At 44.6% G+C, this 24,669-nt stretch overlaps 1 protein-coding gene and 1 long non-coding RNA gene across 14 annotated transcripts in view; one reads left to right on the forward strand and one right to left on the reverse strand.

Annotated features, from left to right (window-relative positions):
* Positions 1–1,556: 1,556 nt before the first annotated feature.
* XRRA1 (X-ray radiation resistance associated 1) overlaps positions 1,557–24,669 on the reverse strand; it is a 103,642-nt gene continuing 80,529 nt past the window's right edge. For 2 of the 9 annotated variants that reach the window (XM_058446964.1, XM_032761541.2), the window contains exons 11-19: positions 23,876–23,916; positions 20,107–20,232; positions 12,601–12,694; positions 11,738–11,853; positions 8,770–9,117; positions 5,722–5,920; positions 4,827–4,939; positions 4,513–4,618; positions 1,557–4,104 (exon numbers count right to left, since the gene is read on the reverse strand). In XM_058446964.1, coding sequence (XP_058302947.1) covers positions 3,851–4,104; positions 4,513–4,618; positions 4,827–4,939; positions 5,722–5,920; positions 8,770–9,117; positions 11,738–11,853; positions 12,601–12,694; positions 20,107–20,232; positions 23,876–23,916 — 1,397 coding nt within the window. In that variant the 3' untranslated portion in view covers positions 1,557–3,850. The remainder of the gene's footprint in view (positions 4,105–4,512; positions 4,619–4,826; positions 4,940–5,721; positions 5,921–8,769; positions 9,118–11,737; positions 11,854–12,600; positions 12,695–20,106; positions 20,233–23,875; positions 23,917–24,669) is intronic. The other 7 variants (XM_058446968.1, XM_058446967.1, XM_058446966.1 and 4 more) reach the window with 6 other exon arrangements.
* The window catches only part of LOC131384660 (uncharacterized), a 34,720-nt gene continuing 14,811 nt past the window's right edge, over positions 4,761–24,669 (forward strand). For 3 of the 5 annotated variants that reach the window (XR_009215753.1, XR_009215754.1, XR_009215757.1), the window contains exons 1-2: positions 17,042–19,899; positions 23,017–23,227. This is a non-coding gene — a long non-coding RNA (uncharacterized LOC131384660). Of the gene's footprint in view, positions 5,127–11,583; positions 11,669–17,041; positions 19,900–23,016; positions 23,228–24,669 lie in introns of those variants that run through there. The other 2 variants (XR_009215756.1, XR_009215755.1) reach the window with 2 other exon arrangements.

A 24,669-nucleotide genomic window follows, 5' to 3' on the forward strand; every position in this document is an offset into this window, starting at 1 on the left:
GCTTTTTCTTTCTGAAAAGTCTCCCTCCTTCCATGATTGTGAAGTCGGTTAAAAGTCGATATGTTGATATGGATTATTTGGGGGAAAAGAAAAGGACAAGGAAGGAAACAGAACGATGGGAAGGGTTTGTGAGCTAGAACAAGAGGTGCAGGATTTCACAAAACAAATTCCTCACGAATCATTGAAGTCCAGTTCACCATACAAATTACCCATGTCTTACTCTGTTCCTTGTATATATATGCAGTCTGGGCTTTTTTCTTATTAAAGGGGAAGTTATGAGAGGTGGGAGGGTGAAGGTCAGTCTGAGGGGAAATCCAAGAAATGTGGTGCCCTTAGAAGGGGGCTGTCAGCTCTTTTCCATAGAGAGGGAAAGATACTTTGAGAAAATGTTCGTGACCCATTGATTGTATCTGCTGGAAGAAGTCATCTGGGCCTGTTGGGTTGGTATCAGATCAGGGGATTATGCATCCAGCCCCTGGCCCCTTTCATATAATTAATTGCCTGTTTTTAAAAAAGGTTAAGTCTTCTTGGGTGAGGCTTGCCGGGGAAACTCCTAAGTAAGTAAGTGGCTTCACTTATTTTTTAAATTTTAATTTAATTTTTAAATTTTTGCTTGGAAGAAGCACTGGTAATAAATGTTTTATTTTTTGTTCATTTTCCCTAAAGGAAAAATGTCCTTAAGAGACTAAAGCTCTTAATTGATTACTGTCTGGTTACAAACTGACAAACTGGCAAACTGACTAAAATGGGAAGCTGCTACCGTGCCTGACTCATGCAGCTGATGACCGAAGGCTCATCCTTTCTTTTCTATTTGACAAACAAACAAACATTTACTGAGCTTCAAACTTGTGCCAACCCTGGGCTGGACTGTGGAGATAAAGCAGTTCCTACTCTTGAGGAGCTCAATGTCTAATGGAATGCATCTGAATGTATGTGTGGCTGGAGAGTTCGTTTATGGTCTTAGGAAAGCCATTTCTGGTCCCATTTAGAAAACTGACCAGCACCCAACAAGCTGCATTCTACATTTTAGAGACCCCATCGGTATTTGTGAATTTGATTGCACCATTGCTTTTCCTTTACTAAGTACTGTTATGGAAGGAGAATGAATTTTCTCCTCTAGTGATTACAGGACATTAACATCTCTTCAGAAGCTGCTTTTAGCTTAAGCCCCAAGAAGTGAGGTGGGTTGTGGATCACTGACATGGCCAGGGGAGGCCCACACCTCAATTTAGTAACCTCCTAATCTCTCTGAGCTGGCAGCAACTTGGGATTCCTTTCCTTTTTCCTGCCTAACTTTTCATTGAAATATCTAGTAGGAGAGTGGGAAAAGAGAAGAATCAAAGGCTGGGTCACAGTGATAGAATGTTACAGCTGGAATGGGCATGGAAATCATCCAAGTAAGTTAAACTTCTTCTCTGCCCCCCCCCCCCCCCCCCACCTTTTTTTTTTTTAACCAAACGAGGAACTTGTGATCCAGTACCCTATTTTATAGTGTAGTTTTCCAGGGTCTGAATAAATAATCGTTAAAGTTTGACACACGCAGACACATGCACCAATGATGAGGATACCCCCAAATGACTTAGGAGGCTCTTTTATTTTAATAGCTTTTTCTTCCTGATTTTTTCAGTTAAATGTACCTATAGCCCCTGAATACATGCTCAGGTAGAGAAAGTCTCCATAGTATAAGTAAGTAAAGTAAGATGAATGTGGAATCTTGGAAAGTGATATATTTTGATTGGAATAATTTTAATTAAATTTAATGTTTTTAATTAAGAATTAAAAGCCAGCTAGCCAAATTTTCTTTAAAAATTGGAAACTCATTATGGTCTTAAATTGTTCTCAGCCAGACTTTTCCTCATCAACCCATTGAGTGGTCTTTTGAACTGGTACCTAAACATACCTGGTTATGAATTCTCAAAAGAGAAAGCAGGTCTGGGGCGGGGTGGTCAGGGGGCAGATTCTAGGGAAAGTGCTGAAGAGATTTTCTTCTGAAGATGATCTAGGAAATGCATCTTTATACATGATTGTTACCCGCTGTAGCTTTCTGAAGATATTGTAGGAAAGAGACTAAGATAAATGCAAGGGTCACCAGTTTAGAGATTAGTCAAATTGGAAAAAGTGCCAAGACTGGGTGTGCAGATTGTTCTATGTATTATCAGTATTTGTTTTTTCCTTTTAAGGAAAAAATTTACACTCTCTCCTTTGTGAGTAAATGCCTCCTTAATGCCTTTTAAGTAAGGTGGCAACTTTTAACTGTCATCTTGTGAGAGGCAACCTCAAACTCTTAAGCAGACTCCCTCTCTTCCTTTCTGGTGTCTTAAATCAAGAACTAGTTTGAAGCCAAGGCAAAGCAAAGTTTGTTCATCTTCCTTTCCTATCATTTAATATAAGGTAAAATAGGCCATGAACTCGCTCTTCAAATACCATAGTTCAAGAGTAGCTGTTGGCCCTGGTTCCAGATTAATATAGCAGTAGGCAGATTGCCCCTTGTTGGGGCCACCACCCTCTAAAGCTGTGCCACCAGTGACAGCAGGGGTTCTTCCTCATTGGGTTCAAGTTTGCATCAAACATGGTATTACCAACGCTGAGCCTCCAGCAGAGCACTTAAAAGTCCTAGTGAGAAAATAGATACTATGCAAAGGAAAACAATTTAAATGCCAACGAATAGATTTTTTTTTTTTTGAGCCTGATATACTGTTTACTCTCAACTCTTTGTACAAATATTGTCCAAAGGGCCTTTTCCCCTCCTGCCTAGAAAATAGGTTGTGTATTGGTTTTATTCAACCTGCTGTCTGCTTTAGGATTGGAGAAGGTACCTGGATCCTTGTGGACTGCCACTGCTGGCTGCCTCCTCTCCAACTCATCAGAAGAGCATTTTGACAAAGACAGAGGACTTGGACCAGGGCATGCCCTGTTGGGGATGCTTCTGTCAGCAAGGACATGGCATGGAATCAAGTGGGCTGATGTGTTATTTAAACAGTACCAAAGTGCATTCTTCAATGTATGTTTGCCTGCTTAAGGCGAGGCCCAAGTTGAGAATACAGTAAAGGAAACTCATGAAAGTCGATGTTCTGTTTCTAGTCAGAGTCTTGTCTCTGGAGAACAATCTCAGACAAAAACATGGGTTAAGCTTAGGCTGTGTGTGGATTTTTGGTGCTGTATGTGCTCTGGGAGATGCCCCATGTTGGATGTCTTGCTTTGGCATTCTGAATGGCAGTAGAGATTAGGAGCAGGGATGGGGTTTCCATGGTGTATAACCATGTCTTTTGGCATAAGTTATCTCCAGTTTACAGTTTGCTCCAATTTACTATCATGTTCACGTTCAACCATTCATGCTCCTAATGAAGGAACCAAGAAAGTCTGAGTAAAGAATGAATATACAGGATGACACTGTCCCTGCACATTAGCGCTGTACTCACAAGATCTGGTTTTTAAAAATACCCTTTTTGGAACCATTGTTCAGGAATTTGGTAAGATCCCCTTGGTGTCAGTTTCTCATACAACAGAGAACAAATGTATCCCTGTTGCATCTGAACCGGAAAACCATTTTTAGAGGGAAGCATGACAATGCTGTTGTGGCCTGGGTTCCAAGAAAGAATGCATATGGCACCCGGTCTATTGCCCTGTGCACCCACTCTTTATTGCCGCTGGGCCAGGCACCAGGTCATGCCTGGGCCAAGGAGGGGAGATCCTGACAAGGGGATGCCACCTTGTGGCCAGCGAGTGGGGCCCAGCTGAGCTCTGAGGCCTGTGGCCAGCTGGTCAACCTTGAGGTGCGGTCCAGGGCACAGAGCCCTCGGGGAGAGCTGGGGCACAGGCCGGGTGGTGCACACAGCCCCCATGCACAGCCCTAGCCTTGTGAGTCACTGGCTGTGGGCTCCTGGCAGAACTCATCCATGAACTCGAGGAAGCGGCCGAACTTGGGCTGGCTCTCACTCAGCGCTGGGCAGGCCGGGGGGAGCGGGGTAGTCCTGAACACTGTCCGCAGAGAGCCACTCACCAGCTGCCGGTAACGTGCCTGGAACTCCTTCAACAGCCTCTTGGCCTCCAGGTACTGCTTGTGATTCACCAGCCGCCGTTCTGTCCACCGGTGCAGGACAGCACCTGCAGGAAAAGAAGCCAGGAGAGGCACCAAGCTCATCCTGGTTCTCACCCAGCTGGAAGCAAGAGGATTGGGTCCAGAGACCCTTGGAAAATGGGATGTCGTGGCAGGAGGATGCTAAGGGGCTAAAAATGGCCTTTCCAGCTTGGGGCAGTAGGAAGTCACTGACTTCCTACTGCCCCTATGCATTGACTCTATCTTAAGCCCTGGTTTAGGAACTTAACATGCTGTGTGGTTTTAGGCAACTCCCTGCCTCATGCTGGCTCTCCTTTTCTCCATCTACATATAGAGACTGATGTAGGCAGTTGCTCTCTAAGGGCCTTTCCTGCACTGACACAAGCCCTTTCTTTGCCTTTAGCCAGCAGGAGTGAACTGGATCTGGGATCCTGGCAGCCGTGGCAGAGCCGTACCTAGTGGAGCCTCTGTAATGTTCCGGGGATCCCGCAAGCGAATGAAGATGTCATCCAGCAGCTGGGCTCTAGTCTTCCTTGGGGGTGGAATCGGGATTCTCTGGGCCTGGCAGAAGGTCATGGAGGAGGGTGTTATCCCAGGTTTATGCACAGACTTTCCTGGCCTAACTTCATACAGTCACAGCAACAGGCTGGGGAGCATCTGGGGGTGCTGGGAAAGCATGGCCCTCAGAGGGTCCCAAGGTGACAGCCACATCTGTACCTGTGGGCGGTACTCAGGGGCCATTTACACATTCAGTGAGCTGGATGTTTACCCATTTTTTGGGAACATAGGGTTTCTGAAGAGTGTCCAGCTTGGGCTTGGAGGAGTGGCACAGGAGTGGGTGCTTCAGCATTTCTTGGAGGGCTTGTGCATTCTTCTGGATTCCTAGGGCAAGAAGGCAAGACTGAGTCAAGGCACTTCCCCCTCCTCCTCCCAGATGCCTCCCCTGATTGCTTCATTCCTCAGTCTCACAGCAGCTCTAGGTAAAAGGATTTGAGAGTCCCCAAAAGAAAACACTGCTCCCAGGTTTCTTCCGGATCTGTTCCAGTGCCTGAAGTTCCATCATTCTTCAGTGAGTATTTGTCCCATATTATAACGGAAAAATAGCACAGATTGTAATGGGTAAATAGTATTGGAGTGGGGGAAAAGTATGGCTCCAGTGTGACCCCATTAACCTCAGGGGGTTATATTGCAGGGGCTGACACCCAGAACAGCCCAGCTGAATGCCAGTTGCTTTGGAAGTACTGAGTAACACAGAGATGAAGCTGCCTCCTTTGCCTCCAACCAGATAGGAAGGATTTTGGACGTTCAGTTTGGGAACTTAACCTGGGCTGGGAAAAGCTCAAGAATCTGGCCATTCTGGGTGTTCATTCATCAAACTTCTCCTGAGGAGAGACTTTATCATCCAGAGCAGCTAGGCCGAGACTGACTAGAATCTCTGAATAAACTGTGGCTCCCCATAAGCCAGTGAAGGCCCAAGCCAGGACAGGGGTCCCAGTATGTGGGGCTTCAAAGGACACCCTAAAAGCCCTTTGACAGGTATTTAGACAGAGGACAGCACCCTAGTTGGGAAAAGGCAGCTTGGTGCCAGCCTTGGCTTGACCCTGACTTGCTCTGGGTTGTGGAGATGGCCTCTTGCCCTAGAGCAAGGATATGCCCTCACATACCCTTTGGCTCAATGAAGGCTGGATCAGGCTTGGCTGTCAGCAGTTCTTCATAGCCGTGGTACTTGCTGGGAAGGGAGGCAGTTGGGAGCTTCCTCCGAGTCCCTTTCACCTCTCTGGGTGCCGTTGGTGGTTTCTTTTGGTCTTTCTCCTTCAACTCTAAATCATCCTTATGGATGACGGAGGAAGGCAGTTCACTCACCTGTGCCCAGGAAGAAAACGCATTCATTTGTCATTCATTCATTCATCCATTCATTCATTCATTCATTCATTCATTCCATGAACATTCGGAGCATCATCTCTGTGCTGGTCTCTGCTGGGCCCTGTTAAGGGCAAGGGTAAGACCAAGACTGGGATGGAAGGAGGCAGACATAAAAATAGACAATTGATAAATGCTTTAACAGAGGGAATACAGTGGTTTTGGGTGATCCCAGAGGAAGCCCCAACCTAGCCAAGAAGCTCCCTTGGAGGAATGCCTTAGCCTGAGCTAAGTCTTGAAGAGCCAGGAGAGCCATCCCTACGGAGCAATGGGGAGAGGTGTGGACTGCAAATGATGAGAAAGAATGATTGTTTCAAACAAGGAACAGCATGAGCAAAGATGCAGAGGTAAGAAACATCAAGGTGCATTTTGGGGGAACTAAAGATTGGTACAGTTAAGTACAAAGTGAAGAGACAGGTAACTGCAGTGGTAAGCAGGACCCAGATCAGTAAGGACCAATTATACGCCGAGCTGAGGGTGCATTTTATTTTGTATTTTCTTTATCCTTACTCTGATGGCAAACCATGGAGGATTTTAGCCTATCCTAATGGCTTTATAAGAAATCTGTATGTCATGTAGGGATGTATTTATTAAAATTACTCACCAGGTGGGGTGGCACATGCCTGTAGTCCTAGCTACTCAGGAGGCTGAGATGGGAGGACTCCTTGAGCTCGGGAGCTCTGGGCTGTAGTGCATTATGCTCGAGTGTCCACACTATGTTTGGCATCAATATGGTGACCTCCCAGGAGTGGGAGACCACCAGGTTGCCTAAGGAGAGATGAACTTGCCTAGGTAGAAAATGGAGCAGGTCAAAACTCGCATCCTGATGAGTAGTGGGATGGTACCTGTGAACAGCCATTGCACTACAGCCTGGGCAATATAGTGAGACCCCATCATGTATATACGTGTGTGTGTGTATTTGTGAGTATATATTATATATACACACGTATGTGTATACATATATATGACCTATAACAAGCAAAAAAGCTGAATTAGCAATTTTTAAACTTCCCACAAAGAAAAGCCAAGGACCAGATGGTTTCACTGGTGAATTCTACCAAACATTTAAAAAAGAATTAACACCAATACTTCACAAACTCTTCCAAAAATTAAAAGAGGCTTATTCTCTGAGGTTAGTATTACCCTGGAATCCAAACTAGAGAAAGACATCACAAGAAAGGAAAAATACAAAGCAGTATCACTTATAAATATAAATGCAAACATTCTCAAAAAATATTAGCAAACTGAATTCAACAAGTAAAAGGGATTATATACTATGACCAAGTGAGATTTATCCTAGGAATGAAAGGTTGGTTTAACATCTGGAAATCAATTAATGTAATATATCAAAACCATATGATCATCTCAATAGACATAGGAAAAGCCCACTCTGTCATGATTAAAAAATACTCAAACTAGGAATAGAAAGTAACTTCCTCAACCAGATAAAGAGCATCTATGGAAAACCCTCACCTAATATCATAATTAATGGTGAAAGACTGAATGCTTTCCCCTTAAGAACAGGCACAAGACAAGGAAGTCTGCTCTCACCACTTCTGTTCATCATTGTATTAAAGGTTATAGCCAGGACAATTAGGCCAGAAAAAAAAAAGATTTTTTTTTTTTTTTTCCTGAAAACATGGTGACTCATAATTGATTGTATTGCTTTGGCCGCTAGGAGCTCAGAACTGCATTTTGTCAAAACATCTTTATTATAATAGCAGTAGTGCATGATGTGCCTTTTTGAGTGACAGAATTACCCTTGTACTATTTCCTTTCCTGTCCATGTTTTCTTTTCATCTAACTCTCTCAAATTGTTTCTTTTAAAATGCTTATTTATATTCTGCATTGCTCCAAAAAGGTTCTGAGATATTTCTTTAAGATACTTTTATACTGTATAAATTTATATGTCACTATAAGTCATCTGTGGAAAAAGAAATAGATGGAGAGTTAGACCTCCATGAATGGATGGATGTACATCCTGGAAAGATCTGGCAGTGAGCAAATTGGAGGGCAAGACTGGAGGCAGGGAGATCAGGGAGAGGGATGGTACAGTAATAAAGTTCAAGGGGGCCCTGCCAACTCTTCTAGTTTTATATTACCCTTTGCCACATGCCACCCTTCTGCTGCACTGACACTAAACATTTGTGGTTTCTGCATGTACCATTTTAATTTCCTTCCTCTATCATGTTTCATGCTGTTTCCTCTGTCCAGAATGCCCTTGCTGCTATATCTTCACCTTTTTAATTCCTACTCAGCCTGTAAATCTCAGCTGAACCTCTTCCAGGAAGCCCTCCTGGGCTGGGGCAGAGGCATCTCTCCTTCCTCCAGGCTCCTAGCCTCTAGGATTCCCTCAGTCTCAGCACTGATTGCATGAGTTGTTCCTGTCTCTGTTCCCCATTATACTGAGAGCACCTCAAGGGCACGACCTGCATCTGATCTATGTTCCCAGGATCCACAGGCAGCATCAAAAGTGAGGAGACCTGAAGCAGAGAGGTACAGGCAGCAGCAAACCCCTCTGAAAAACTAGTTGGAATCACACCCCAGTCAGACCCCAGATCTTGTCTGTGCCACAGAACCATGACTTGTCCCCATGGGTGTCCCTATCAGTGGCCTCAGACCAGAGATATCCCAGAAGAGGCTTGCAAGCTCTGCCAAGGGTGCTGACTTCTTGTTTCCAGACCTGCCATGTGCTTGTTGCTCCTAGCTGTCCACAGCAGTCGAGCCTAAGGGCTGCACAGGAACCTGTGGGAGATAGCAACAAGTGGGCAGGGGCAGCTGGATACAGGTACCTGGGTCAGGAAGATGGACTCTGTGCTCTTGGAGTCCTCATCTGATGGGCGCCCTGGGCTGAGGTGGACAGCTGTGTCACTCAGGTGGGACAGGGTCTCTACACTATGCACAGTGGAGTCGGAGCAGATGGGAGGCAGTGGCACGAAGATCCGGCGAGACAGGGAAAGGCCTTCCAGGCTCTCAGTGGGCATCTCTGACTCCACAGAAGTGCTTTTGGTAGTGGGCAGATCTTCAGCCAGCTCTGCCTCTGGCTCTAGCATATCCTTTGAGGGAGACTTAACTGTGGTCACACGTGGGTGATGGAGCACCAGAGGCTGCTTTGGCACCTTTGGGATTTCGGTTTTCACCTGTCATGGAGAAGGGCCGGAATGAATTTGCTTCCTAATTAGGATTCTCTCCTCCTGGGCCTCACCAGCCTAAGGCCACTTGTATAGCAGCCGGAGTGCTGGGTATGGACTGAGGGGGAGGTGGAAAGGGAAATCATACTTGTTGGGCATCTATGATGTGCCTCATGCATGATGTAAGTTGTTTTATTTCTACCTTGAAACTACCCAATGAATCATCATCCCCAATTTTATAGATGAGGAAACAGAGGCTTAGAGAGGTAAAATGACCTGTCCAAGTCCCAGAGTGATTTGGTGGTAGTGCCTGGACGATGTAATTCCAGCCCTGGGCTCCAGGCTTCATGCTGCATCCCTGACCATATGTCACTCTGGCCCTCAGTAGTCTCACTCTTCAGATGAGGGTTTAACATGGTGCCTATGGCTTTCCCCGGGGACTCCGAGGAGAGGGTGTTGGGGAGTGGTCCTGTATTTTCTGGAAGATGGCAACACCAGGCCCCTTTCAGGATGCTGGTCCCTCTACCCTATATAAAGATCCTAAAGATACATCTTTCTGAAGGTTCAGGACCAAGAAAATAATTCCCTTAATTAGTAAAAGCCTGTAACCATTCTCCCCCTCCTCCTTAGCCTCAGCTGCCAGGTGTCCATGTGCCCTCAGCTGGGCTTAGTTCTTTCCCCCTCCCCCTTTACATAGGGGATTGTTTTCACTCTGTCAGAGGTATTTGGTTCACTTATACCTGTACTTTTACTGAGAGATGTAAGTTGTGTAGTGGAAAGATTCCAAGCACTGTAGTTAGAAAAATACAGGCTGGAATACAGGTCTATCCTTTGAGCTCCCATTTCCTCCTTGTGCCTCTCTCACAGAGTTCCACCAAATGAAATGGTGTGTGCAAATGTACCTAACGGACTAAGGAGGGCGAAGGATGACTTTTATAAAATATGTTACTTTAAAAAAGTGTATTTCCTTTTGGAAAATATGTGGAACCTCAGTGTTTAGACTCTGAGGGACCCAGAGTCTTTGTGTGAATCCATGCCACAAGGCACAGGGCACGGACACAGCACCGCACCTCAGCATCTAAAACACCAAGTGCCATCACTTGGCAGCTGGCGGGAAGGGACAGTTCCCCTTCCCTCTCATGGCTCTGTGAGAGAGATGTGCTAGAGGAAATGCTCTTTCTCTATCCCACCACTACTTTCCCCACCCCTTCCCAAGGGAGGAATGGGTAACCTAACGGGCCAGAGGTTGAGTCACTGGGCCCTGCTTCAGTCGTGGGCTGGATTACTGCTCATCAATGAGACCAGGCTATTTTATCTTCCATTTGTGTCCTCACATCAAAGGGCTCACACACCTTCTTGGTTACAGGCCTGCTCTGGCAGGTTCTCCATTTTCCTCTTGTCTGTCCATGCCTAGGTGTGAGGGGAGGGACTGCAGCCTTTGTCCATGTAACCCCAGGGGTCTAATCTGCATTTCTAGCCCCATCTCTGTATGCACAATGAGGACATGCAGGCATCCCCAGTCTGAATCAGGACTAAGCCACATTCTTCAGTCCAGGATAGAGGGTGTTTGCCTACATTAACAAAGCATTGATTGTTTCTCATTTGGCCACTGGCATCTGTGTTTATTTAACTCATTTAGCTCAAAGGTTAGTCAGAACCTTTGATGGGAGGAGGTGTGAGGGGTCCCCTAGGACCCACACTAACTTTTAACAAGTCAGTTCACCTCTCTGAGTCTGTTGCTTCATCTACTGTGAGGATTATGGGATAGCATATACCCAAGAGCTCTGCAGAGTCCTGGGCATGGGGCTCTGTAAAGGAGAGAGAGGATTCTGCCCCTCCCTAGCTGGCTGATGGGAAACGATGGGGCAGATCCTTAAGAGGAGGTAACAGACAAGGAGGAAGATGACGGAAACCTTGGAATTTCCATTTCTGACTTCAAATGCTTGTCCAGTCCTCTGAGGACGTCAGGCAAGAGCCTGGCTGGACAGAGGCGGGCTGCAGAGGGGGTGGCAAGGAAATATCTGTATTTAACTTTTGGGATCAGCAATGCTCAGCCCACCTTTTGGCTGTAGAAAGACTAAAGTTCAGGAGGCAGGAGCATTTCACAGAAATTTCTGAAATTCTTCAGATGAAAGAGGGATTTCACTTACTCTATGGCAAAGGAAGCAGACTTCTCTCAACATAAGGAAACACTTCCTTAAGATTCAGGCAGGAGATGTATTCTGGTCCTGCCTTACCTATTCTTTTTTTTTTTTTTTTTTTTTTTGTAGAGACAGGGTCTCACCCAGGCTGGTCTCAAACTCCTGCCCTCAAGCGATCCTCTCGCCTTGGCCTCCAAAGTGCTGGGATTAGAGGCGTGAGCCACCACGCCTGGCCCATAGCCATTCTCAATTACTGTAGGTGACTATAACTTTCATTGGTAAGAGTTTTGGGAGTTCAAAATATATTTTCATATCTGTTGTTTCATCGAAAGCTCTTCCCAAAGCAATGAAAGGAGAAGGCAATGCTGAACCTAATGGAGAGATTCCAGGCACTGTGGAGTGAGCAGCTCTACAGCCAGGTTGGTTTGCATACATTATAATAGGCTGCACTCCTCCTGGGGGTCAGAGTCCTGCCTTGGAAGCCCTACCTTCCGTGATTCCTTCCGAGACATCAAAACATGATACTTAGGTTTTACTATCTTCCTTCGAATTAAGTGGATTCCCAGTCGCTCCTGGAGGAAGCTCTTCAGCAGTGGAGGGACCCCTGGTGCCATGATGGGAAAATAAGATTACTATTAGCTAAAATTTGTACTGGGGCTATGTGCCAGGCACTATTCAAATTGCTTTACACGTATTAATGAAAGTTATTCTCAACCCTAGGAGGTAGGTACCTCATTATTCCCATTCAATAGGCAAGGAAACTGAGGCACAGAGAGGCTAAGGAATTTGTCCAAGATAATAAAGATAGTGTGGAGTGATGATCAGAACTTCACTGGTGTCACTCCAGGGCCCAGGACTCTAAAATGCCTCCCGCTCCTGTATCTTACACAGTGGCTCCACTGCTGACCACCCCATTCAGTGTGCTCTGGGAAGAGAGGCTCCTGCAGTTGGGGCTGCACCCCTCTGCAACTGGGAATTGGGAAATGAGGTCATGACAGAACTGTTCCACAAAGCAGAGTGTGGTTCAAAAGAGCTCATAGAGGATTTAAAGAATTCCATATTCCATTCCCAACTCAGACTCTTTCTTGCTGTGTGACCTTGGGCAGATCATGAACCTCCCTGAGCCTCAGTCTCTACCACCGTCCGTGGGGACAATAATGCCTGCCTCACAGGGTTACTGTCAGGAAGAGCTGGTACAGAGCTATTTCCTCCATTCCTCAAGGTACCATGAAACTTGTCCACCCCGACACAGAGTAGATCCCAGGGCTTGGCATTGATGAGGTGGGGATGAGGGTGCCACACTGCTCCTTGGGCACTGGGTTGAGAGGGGACAGGTTTGTGGGCACCATACCTCGTGTATGGGCCACCAGAGGGTTGTTATGAAAGACGAACTCGCAGAGAGATGGGAAGAGAGCTACTGGTAGGACAGCATCCTCTTTTGCGATCTGTAATGAATGCAGGAGAGACTCTCAGGTTGACACCACCCCTCACCTCTACCTAGGTATGTCTAGGCCCCTCACTGCAGGGCTACAATGCTTGCTAGGATGGGGGGTGGTATTGGGTAAGACATGCTGCTGTGGATGGGACTCGCTGCTGGGTGATGCCTTGACCCTGCAATAATACCTACTCGTGCACAGAGTACCTTGCCCCTCCTGTCTGAAATTCCACCATCACTGTTGCGTGTTTAAGAGCTAAGAGTTTTTCCTCTTTTTTCCATGCTGGATATGTAGCCTATATCAAATATTAGGGAAGCTGGTGGCAAAATAATAAGAGCAAACACATTTGTCGTAAGAACAAACTCTTTATCTCATAAAGATTCTGGAAGGTTGGCAGGGCATTGACTTTAACTTCAGGATACAATCTGACACTTCATCTTCCTCAACACAAACCTCTACACGCTTCTGATGGCTCTTTCACTGAGGCCAGTCCTGGGCACTTATTTGGGGATGGATAGGGGGAAAGGAGGACCCACACATCTAAGGGATAAGTAGAGCCAGTGTTAAGAGAGACCTCATGGCTGTCTGGGACACAGAGAATGCCCTGTGAAGCCAGGCTGCAAGTGGTGGCTTATTGGCCAAGCCAGCCTCTGAAGGGCAAAAAATATACAAGCTTTGTTGAGCAGACTGCCTGGAAAAGCTGGACCATCTTGGCGAGAGTATCTGTTAGCAATGGAAAAGTATCAGGGACATCAGGATCGAAGGGGTCAGGAGTTGGGCAGTGGCCAATCAGACCCCTGGATACACTGAAAGGTATTGGGTCAGATGTAGGACCCCATGAAGGTACTAAAGTCCAAGGGCTGGAAGAGGGAGGGCACTTCAGTTTAGCTTCCTCTGCAGCCTTACTGGATAGCACTAGATTTCCACTGAGCAACTAGCTTCTTTCATTTTTATTCATTCAACCAACAAATATTTACTGAATACCTACCATGTGCCAAGCACTTTGTTGGGAATGAGCAAAACAGACACAATTTCTGCCCTCAGAGCCACTGTCTAGTGGGAAACAAGCATTGGAGAAACAGTAACACAGGAGAATAGATTTACAATGTGATAAGTGTCACAAGAGAGGTGCATGAAGTACCAGGGTCATCTGACCTAGTCAGAGAGGTAAGAGGTGTCTCTGAGGTCTGAAGGAGGGGGAGGAGGCAATTAGTGAATGCAGTGAGGCATGGAGTGTGTGGTAGAGAAGCCTCTGTATTAACCAAAACCATTTCTCTACCTCTAGCACACGGATTTTATCTCCTAGCCTCCCAGGCAGCTACACGTGGTCACATGACCCAATTCTAGCCAATGCAACTTGGGTGGAAGTAGTAAATGCTACTTCTATGCACAGTCTGTACCCTCCTGTACCTCCTCTACTTTCCTCCCTTTACCACAGTCCCCCTGCTTGACCATCTAACAGGACACATAGGATCCAGTTGAGTAGTGTTAAGACCCTATGAGATGACAGAACATAGCCAGAGGGGATCTGGGTCTCTGAATGATCATGTGGAAGGCCACCTGCCAACCAGGAATATCCAAGATGGACTTTGTAAAAGCAAATACACTTTTATTGTGTTAAGTGATTAAGATGTTTAAGTTTGTTGCAGTAGCTAGTCTTTAATGCAGAAAGGAAGTGTTCTATACAAAGAGAAAAATGTGTGAAAGGCCTCATAGCCTGCTGGAAGAGTTTAAAGAAGGCTAGTGTGACTAAAAGCAGAGAGAAAGAGGGCACCTGTTGCTAAATGGGGCTGGAAATGCAAGTAGGGGCCAAACAAAAGGTAGTTTAAGATTTGGGTCCTTGGGGAACTCATTAGATGGATTTTAGAAATATGAGGACCTAAATTTGACAAGACTTGGTGATGATGTAGATATTGGGGGGGCGGAGGATGGGGAGGTGCAAAAGAGAGAAGTATCAAAGGTGACAACTGGTTTTTGCCTTGAGTAACTGGATGGAAGATGAAGCTATTCACTAAGGGGACAATGAAAGAACATACAATTTGAAGAAAAAATTTATCAGTTTGCTTTGGGTATGTGTATGTTGGCGGTACCTTTGAGGCATCCAGGTAGAAATGTCAAATAGGCAGTTGGATACACTGGTCTGGAATACAGAGGAGAGGTCTGCATTAGAGTTAGAAATTTGTGAATCACTGTTCATGGGCCAATGGGTATCTGAAGTCATCCCTAGGGAGACAGTAGGGAGTGAGAGAAAAGAAACTAGGAGTAGGCCTTGAGGGACTTTTAACATTTGATCTTCTAGACCAGGGATCAGCAAACCTTTTCTGTCAAAGACCATATAATAAGTGTTTCAGGCTTTGCAGACCATATGGTTTCTGTTGTAGCTATTCAGTTTTACTATTGTTGTGCAAAATCAGCCATAGACAATTCGTAAATAGGTATGGTGGCTTTTTTCCAATACAATTTTATTTATGGACCCTGAAATCTGAATTTCATATAATTTTAACGTGTCATGAAATTTTATCCTTGTTTTGATTTTTTTCAATCATTAAAAAATGTAAAAACCACTCTTAGCAAACAGGCTGTACCAAAACCAGGATTGGGCCCATGGCCCAAATCTAGCCCATGATCCATTTACTGAAGTTTCATTAGAATACTACCTTTCTCTAGCAGGGCGTGGTGGCTCACACCTGTAATCCCAACGCTTTGGGTGGCTGAGGCAAGTGGATCACAAGGTCAAGAGTTTGAGACCAGCCTGGCCAATATGGTGAAACCCCATCTCTACTAAAAAAAAAATACAAAACAACAACAACCACCACCACCACCACCACCAAAAACCCACAAAAATTAGCCGAGTGTGCTGGTGGGTGCCTGTAATCCCAGCTCCTCGGGAGGCTGAGGCAGAAGAATCACTTGAACCCAGGAGGTGGAGATTGCAGTGAGCCAAGATCATGCCACTGCACTCCAGCCTGGGCAACAGAGACTCTGTCTCAAAAATAAGAAAAAAGAAAAAAAATACTACCTTTCTCATTTGTTGCCATATTGTCTTTTGTCCTACAAGGGCAGAGTTAAGTAGTTGCAACAGAGTAAAATATAAAATTCTGCTGCCATTATCTAGACTTCAGAGATACAGGACGAACCTAAAAAGGTGCCCAATATGTTTTGATAAATGACTATAATGGTGGTCAAAGTGGGTGTAGAGTCTCGTGTGTGCAAATCAAGGGGTCAAGAGACAATCACTAAAGAATGGGAGATGCAGAATTTAATCTTATCAGGATGTAAAATTACATTCACCCAAACCAGGTGATTAAAAAGTTGAAGAAAATTACAATTAAGAATTGATAGGCCGGGCGCGGTGGCTCACGCTTGTAATCCCAGCACTTTGGGAGGCCGAGGCGGGCGGATCACGAGGTCAGGAGATCGAGACCACGGTGGAACCCCGTCTCTACTAAAAATACAAAAAATTAGCCGGGCGTGGTGGCGGGCGCCTGTAGTCCCAGCTACTCGGAGAGGCTGAGGCAGGAGAATGGCGTGAACCCGGGAGGCGGAGCTTGCAGTGAGCCGAGATTGCGCCACTGCACTCCAGCCTGGGCGACAAAGCGAGACTCCGTCTCAAAAAAAAAAAAAAAAAAAAAAAGAATTGATAAAAAATTGAATGATACTCAGGTCATGTGTGTCATATTTTCTGTGAAATTAAGCCCAGCTGAAAGGATATGGGCTTAGGATTCTGGCTGACACAGCAAGCGGAAATCTGGCCATGGGGCTAGCCTGTTCCCTCTCGGGTGAGCTGAATGTTCTGGAGATGCATTCAGGTTCTAATGATAACTTTAAATTTCTTCTCAATCTCATTGAGTTAAGGAGAGTGTAACAATCTGTCACATTTAGGAACTAAGTATTAAAGACCAAGTGAAAGTGATTATTTTACTTTTGACACAACAATTTCTAGTGAATATTCTGAGTGATTTTCTGATGAATATTCTAGATGTATAAATTCTGTTTAAAGGCAGAATTTATTTTGAAGTTTGTAACTTTAATAAATTGAATATTAATTTCAACACAGCTGTATTATCTGACATGATTAAAACATCATTCATGGGGCTGGGCGTGGTGGCTCACGCCTATAATCCTAGCATTTTGGGAGGCTGAGGCAGGTGGATCACGAGGTCAGGAGTTCAAGACCAGCCTGGCCAATATGGTGAAACCCTGTCTCTGATAAAAAACAAAAATTAGCCAGGCGTGGTAGCGGGTGCCTGTAATTCCAGCTACTTGGGAGGCTGAGGCAGGAGAATTGCTTGAACCCAGGAGGCGGAGGCTGCAGTGAGCCAAGATCGCACCACTGCACTCCAGCCTGGGCGACAGAGCGAGACTCCGTCTGAACAACAATAACAACAACAACAAAAATCATTCATTCATCTAACAAACTTATTGAGCACCTATCATGTATCAGGTAATATTCTAGATGAGCATATAAGATGTAAACAAAACAAAGTCCTAGTGCTAAAAAACAAAAGCACATTCTGGTAACAGATATGTGACAATAGACAAAAAGATATAACACGTTAGGTAGTAACTATCATAAAGTAAAATACCATTTAAAAACTCAGGTGCAAACATAGAAAAATGGAAAGAGTGCTGCTCCAACCTTAAGAAAAATACTGAATAATCTATAAAATCATAACTTTTCTTGAGTCCAATAGAGAGCTAACATCCCAGGACAATCATGTAGCCTGAAATCTAAGGAAATACTGGCACCTCCAAGGAGAGATGGGACACAGACACTGGCCTGCCTGTGGCAGAATGTGGCAGATGCAAGTGCCACACAGGCACTTAAGAAGAAATCGGGTAAAAATTTTAGTGAATTTATAAAGACCAAGCGTGGCCTAGAGTAAACCCCTTTAAGCTGCAGACATCCAGGGAGTTCACACTCACTAGTGTGAGAAAGATTGGAGGCAGGAGAGAGATTGATGACAGCCTTCCTCAGTGGTGTGAGCCTGGAAGAGGAGATAGCTCTCACCACAAAAAGGCAGGGGGCCTTACCAACCCTTCTCCATAGTTAACAAAAGCCTTCAGTTGCTGAGGAAGATCAGCAAACCCGGTCAGCTTGGGGCACTGCATCTTGGGTAGGGAAAAAATTAAAACCCACTACTCCTGTGGTTGGAGCAGGAAACCAACCTGGGCCTAGTACATTAGAGGTCTCCTACTGCTGGGGAGGGGTAGGACCACTGAGAAAAGCCCATCCTTGAGACACAGGGTTGGTCTCAGGGCTGCCTAAGACTGGGGCTAGAGCCTCCCTTTGGCCCCTACCACCACTTGTTACTTAGCAAGCACTAAGTAGCAAGCAAAAGCAGTCTACTGCTAGGGGGAGGAACAAGCATGTGGAGATAAACTCCTCTGAGGTGCAGGCACTCAGGGAAGGATGAAAGCTGAGGACAAAGCAGGAAAACTGAGAAAAACACTCTGGCACCCTAGGAAAAACCAGCTATATGCTGTCTAAAAGAGACACACCTTAACTACAAAGATATAAACAGGTTGCAAGTAAATGGATAGAAAGAGATATACCATGCAAACAGTAAGTATAAGGAAGCTATGTAGCTATATTTAAATCAAACAAAATAGACATCAAGACAAGGAATATTATTAGAGGCAAAAAAAGGCAACTCATAATTTATAAAAGTATCCATACATTAGGTAGATATAACAATTCTAAATGTATCTGCATCAATGGCAGACTTCAAAATACATGGAGTAAAAGTTGATAGAACTAAAGGGAGAAATAAGCAAATTCACAACCACATCTGGAGATTTTAACACACTGCTCTCAGTGATTGATAAAACAACTAGATAACAGTACAGAGAAGATCTGAGTGACACAACCAACCACCTTACCTTAATATTTATAGAACACTTTCCCGCAAAACTGCAGAATATACATAGTTTTTGAAATGCACATGGAATGTTCACCAAGACAGACTGACCATAGGGTGAATCATAAAACAAGTTTAAATAGATTTCAGAAGAATGACATCTTATAGATTATGTTATCTGCACACAAAATAAATTAGAAATAAATACAAGACACCTAGAAGAGCCCCATATATTTGGAAATTAACTAACTTATAAATAGCCTGTGGATCAAAGAAGAAATCACAGGAAAAAGTGAAAATATTTTAATTGAATGAAAATAAAAAGAAAATATATTACAATTTCTAGGACTCAGCTAAAGCAGTGCTTGGAGAAGAAATGTAAAGCTTTACATGCTTATATTAGAAAGACAAAAGGTCTAAATCAATTAACTAAAATTATACTGCCTAAGATGCGAGAAAAAGAGCAAATTAAAATCATTTTAAGTAAAAGAACGAGAAATAAAGTTATGAGCAGAAATCAATGAAATGGAAAACAGAAATCCAGTGAAACCAGCAGCTAGTTTAATAAGAAAAAGTCAATAAAAGAGGTAATGTCTAACTATTTTGGATCAATAAAAGACATAAATTACCAATTTCAAGAAGAGGGACCTGTGATACATCTATGGTCCACTGATTTTCGGCAAGGGTGTAACAATGGGGGAAAGAATAGTCTTTTCAATAAGTGGTATTGAGAAAGCTGGATATCCACATGCAAAAGAATGAAGCTGATGCCTGTCTCACACTATATATAAAGATTAAGTTGAAATTAAGACCTAAATGTAAGAGCTAAAACAATAAAACTCTTAGAAGAAAACACTAGGGGAGTTTAGCTGTATCAGCTGCTTGCTGTAGAGGAATGTAAGCAGAGTATCTTACAAGTTTCCTGCATTTCAGACTTGAGTAGGGCTCAACTAGTGGGATTTTACAGAAAACCAAACAGGACATGAACATTGGAAAAACATGTTAAATCTGTCCCTTAGACTTTATATCTGCTGTTCCCCTTAGGCTACAACATTTCTACCCTCACCTGACTCACCCCTCTTCACCTGATTAAACTCACTGATTCAGATCTCAGTTTAAACACCACTTTCTTGAGAACCTTCCTTGATCCCAAGTATTAGGTTAGACACCTCCCCTCCATCATTTACTTCATAACGCTGTGAATTTCTTCATAACACTAAGCATGCTCGTATTGTGAGGATTTGTCCATATCAGTCTTCCTGTCTTCCTTATAGGTGATAAGTTGCAAAAGGGCAGAGGCCAAGTCTCTTTCCACAGCTGTATATCTAGTGCCATCACAGAGCCTGGCACATGGTAAGTGCTAAATAAATATCTGTGACTGAAGAGATGGACTCCTGCCTTGGCCTGAACTCCTTCCACTTTCCCCACCCTGAGAATTCCTGAGCCCATGTACCTGTAATGCAGGGAATTGAACGGAGGGTTGGTTTTTAGCCCAGAGCAACTTGCTTCCCACCCTCCCATCTGTGCCCCTGAGTAAACAGGAGAGGAGCAGAAAGTCACCTTGTTGTAGGCCAGGCTAAGGTATCTCAGCTCTGGGAAGGGTGGGGCCAGCGTCTGGTTCTTGGCCTTCAGTGACTTCACAGGAAGGATCTCGAATATGGGAGGAAGTGAACATATCTTGGTTGTCTTAGAAAGAAGGAAAAGTCAAAATCAAAGTGCCCGATAATAAATAAGGCCACTAAGGGCCAACAGACCCTTTCAATGGAACAGGGTGGAATGAATGACCTTCCTAGAGAGACTTGGCCAAAAGAGACATGTAGGGTCATAAGGGTAGATGTCACATCAGCCCAGAATTCTGGCTCCAAGTTCTCTTAGGAGAATTAGCTTACATGATGAGCTAATTCTCAAGCACCCAAAGTTCCATTTTCAAGTTTTCTGAGGCCACAGGATAATATAGCACTGGTGCAGACATCAGAGGTACTTGGTCCCCACCCCCTCCCTCTGCCCTACAGCAGCTTAACCTGAACTGGCCCTTCTACACAGTTGGGCTAAAATTTCTCCAGAAGGCAAAGGGGAAGGTGCTTGTGTTCTTAAGGGGAATTTTTCTAGTGGGGAGAGGGAGAGGGAGGTGTCTTGAGCCTTGAGCACCTGCTCTGATGGGCTAGCCCACATCCTCGAGTGGAGGGTCTTCATTTGAGTTTGAAACAACAGTCCTAAATGACTTCAGCCGGCCCGTGGGGGCTGAATGTGGCATGCTGCATCTGGATCCCTTGCAGAGTCATGTTCTTTTCATACAACCCAGACTGCCAGGTTCAACATATTTGATCAAGCAGAAAAAGGTAATTGTTGGTTTAACTATACATAACTCAGTACACTCACTGATTCCTGAGTTTGATGGGACCACAGGATATTATAAGGGTAGATGCTGGGCTAATGGTTAGGTTCAGATGAACTAGATTCTATCTTAAGCTGAATTAATTAATCACTATGGAATCTTGAGCAAGTCACTTAAATTTTGCTTGTTCATTCCAGTGAACATTTGTGGGGCACTTACTTTGAGCCAAGTATTTTGTACCCTTCTGGGTCAACTTGTAAAACCACATGAGTGGACAGGTCAGTCATGGGTGAGAATAAAACAAAAACCAGCGACTGTGTTTGGGAACTCAGATGACTTGCCTCTCCCAGTGATCCCAAGGCAATCTCTGAGACGCAAGAGTGGAACATGGTGGTGGTCTGATAAGGCAGTCTCCTCCACTATGTAATTCCCTACTTGGAGCAAGGCTGTGTGAACTGAAGGGGTTAAGTCATACTGCAGTACAGAAAAGGAAAAGCCAGAGAGTCAAGATGAGGTGTATCCTGACCCAAAGGCATAACTGGCCCTGATGGGGGCAGAGAGGGCCCTGTCTTAGAGGGAGATGCATCTGATTTTAATAGAGAAAGGCCACTAAAAGTCTCAACTATCCAACTCACTTTCTAGATTTTCAGATGTCAGCTGATCTGAGCACTGAGCAATCCTACAAATTATCTTTGACTTGTGTGGCAGACTGTTTAATGGCCACAAGCCCCTCCATCCCACATACATGCCCTTTTGCAGTGTGACCTTGCTGCTCCTCCCATTCAGAGGTGGAGACCATGTGTCTACCCTCCTGAAATTAGACTGGCTGTTACATAAGAAACAATTTGTCTGGTCTTTGTCCCAGGTTCCTGGCACTGAGCTTCTAAAACTCTTGGAATTTTCTGAGTGATAGGAATATCTTTGTTATGCAGGACCCCTTGAGTCACACCTGAGTTTAGGGTAATGAGATGACTCAGGATGGAGGCTGGCCATGCCACAAAGACTACTAACCATGTGACTAGTGAGTTGGGGCTTTGCGCCAGCATGACCCCTGGGGAGGATAAGGAACTAGAAATTGAGTTCAATGAGGTGGCCAATGAGCCTCCAATAAAAGCTCTGGACTCTGAGGTGTGGGTGGGCTTCCTGGTTGGTGAGCACATCAATGTGCTGGGAGGGAGACATGCCCTGATTCCACAGGGAGAGGGCATGAAAGCTCTCAGACCTCACCTTATATGCCTTTTCATTTGGCTGGTCCTGATTCATGTCACTTATAGCTGGGGTCCCCAACCCTAGGGCCACAAACCGGTGCCAGTCCCTGGCTTGTTGGGAACTGGGCCGCACAGCAGGAAGTGAGCAGTGGGTGAGTGAGCAAAACACTATCTGTATTTATAGCTGCACCCCATTGCTCAAATTACTGCCTGAGCTGCACCTCCTGTCAGATCAGCACTGGCATTAGATTCTCATAGGAGCACAAACCCTATTGTGAACTGGGCATGCGAGGGATCTAGGTTGTGCGCTCGTTATGAGAATCTAATGCCTGATGATCTGTTACTGTCTCCCATCACCCCAAGATGGGACCATATAGTTGCACGAAAACAAGCTCAAGGCTCCCACTGATTCTACACTGTAGTGAGTGGTATAATTATTTCATTATATATTACAATGTAATAATAACAGAAATAAAGTACATAATAAATGTAATACACTTTAATCATCCGAAACCACCCACCCCACCCCAGTCCATGGAAAAATTGTCTTCCATAAAACTGGTCCCTGGGGCCAAAAAGGTTGGGGACTGCTGCATTATAGTAAAACTGTGATTGTAAGTATAACCCTTTCCTGAGTTTTATGAGTTGTTCTAGAAAATTACTGAACCTGAGTGGGTTGTGGAAACTCTTGAATTTATCACCAGTTGGTCAAAGTGTGGATAGCCTGGGGACTCCCAAACTTGTGGCTGGCCTCTGAAGTGAGGGAAATCTTTTTGGGAACTACCCTCACTTGTGGGCTTTGTGCTTAACTTGTGGGGTCTGCACAAACTCAGGGGTCAGCGTCAGAATTGTACAGCAGTATAATATGGGGCTTTTGACTTGCTTTGACCAACAGAATGTGGAGAAGTGACACTATTTCAATTTCAGAACTTTTCAATTCGCCCTTGCTTTCTTGAAACCCTGATGCTGTAATGAAACCATACTGCAATGTAGCCCAGGAGGAAAAGACCACAAAGAGAGAAGATGCCAAGCCATGCCAGCTGTGTACCTGAGCCCAGCCTGCAGCTACCCTGCCAGCTAAATGCAGCTGTATAAGTGAGCCTTGGTGAAGCCAGTGGAATCACTTCGTCAACTCAATGTGAGTGGTGAAAAATAATGAATTGTTATTGGGTTGGTTTGGTAAGCAGCTATAGTTAACTGATAGAATTTCTCACACAGTTGTATCTGTGGGGAGGTTGTATACCGAGCTGCCTCTCAAGGATGCAGGTTGGCTAAATGAAGAGATATGCTATTTATTGTAAATGAATAAATCAATATTTAGTTTACATGCACCAGTCTCCATAAGCATCTGCTGTGAGAGAAAAAACAATTTTCTGTGCTGATGAAAATCAAGGGTCTAAGCCTGTGACATCAAGGATTAGGTCCTGGATAGTGGTGTATCTGGCAAGGACTTTTCCAGCTTTGGGGGACTCTTGTTAGGGAGCTGCTGGTAGCAGCCCCACTTCAATGCCAATGTTATCACTTGAGGCAGCTGCCATTATTACATTATGCTAAACAGCATGTGAGAACAATGAAAGTTAGACTAGGCAGGTAAGGTCAAGACATGCCTGTCTGTGGCCAGCACAGGACCTGGTACATGGTAGGTACTTGGCAACTACCTATTCAATGAATGGGCTTCCTCAGTTTGATCTATAGAAATGACTCTCATGGCTCCATTATTTTGATTTTGTCTATTAAAATTAATGTTCTAACTCAGGAACACAAATATAAAGTAGTCAGTTCCTACCTCTGAGGTTGAAAATCCAGGGTAAGATGAAAACACAACCTCTGAAACAGAAGAGAAACAGAATGAAGGTTGGTGAGAGCACTGATTGATGCCTAGAGCACCCAGGATATAGGTCTGCCATCCACTGTGTGCAGCAGGGCACCTCCTAGAGGGAGTTCTCATTGGTCCTCGGCCCCAAAGCTAACTAGGAAGAGGAGCTGGCTGTGACATGCATCAGGTAATAAGTCCCTTTGCACTTAGGATAAAATACAAACTGCTTATCTAGTCCTCTGATGTCCTGCATGATCGGGCCCCTGCCTACTTCTTCAGTCTCATTTCATGATACTCTCTCCCTCATTCACTATTTCAGCCACACTGACCTTCAATCTGACTTTAAAACACATAAGCACTTTCGAGCCTCAGAATTACTGGGGAGTCCACATTGAGCAGAAAGCTAACCAACTGTCTTAGAAGAGAAAAATGCATACAGAAGACATTCTGTCAAAGGATTTGGAAATATTTCTTATAATAGTAGAAACAGAATGTGTTGAGCAAGTGAATTCAGGAGAGATACCAAGAACAACCAGCACATAGTCATAAGGAGGTGGCTGCAGAGTGATTTCATTCTTGGGACTGTCAGAATGAGATGAGTCTAACAGCTGAGTTCAACCTAACACAGCACAGCATCTGCTGGGACTAGATCCTGTGCAGACATTGCTCACCTTTACCCTAGTTAACCGACACCTTCAACATGTTAATGATATTATAATGAGATAAGTCACATGAAAATGAAGAAAACAGTAATAGGGGATGGA

This window comes from Hylobates moloch, unplaced genomic scaffold (genome assembly GCF_009828535.3).
Source record: "Hylobates moloch isolate HMO894 unplaced genomic scaffold, HMol_V3 SCAFFOLD_11, whole genome shotgun sequence".
Classification (NCBI taxonomy): Eukaryota; Metazoa; Chordata; class Mammalia; order Primates; family Hylobatidae; genus Hylobates; species Hylobates moloch.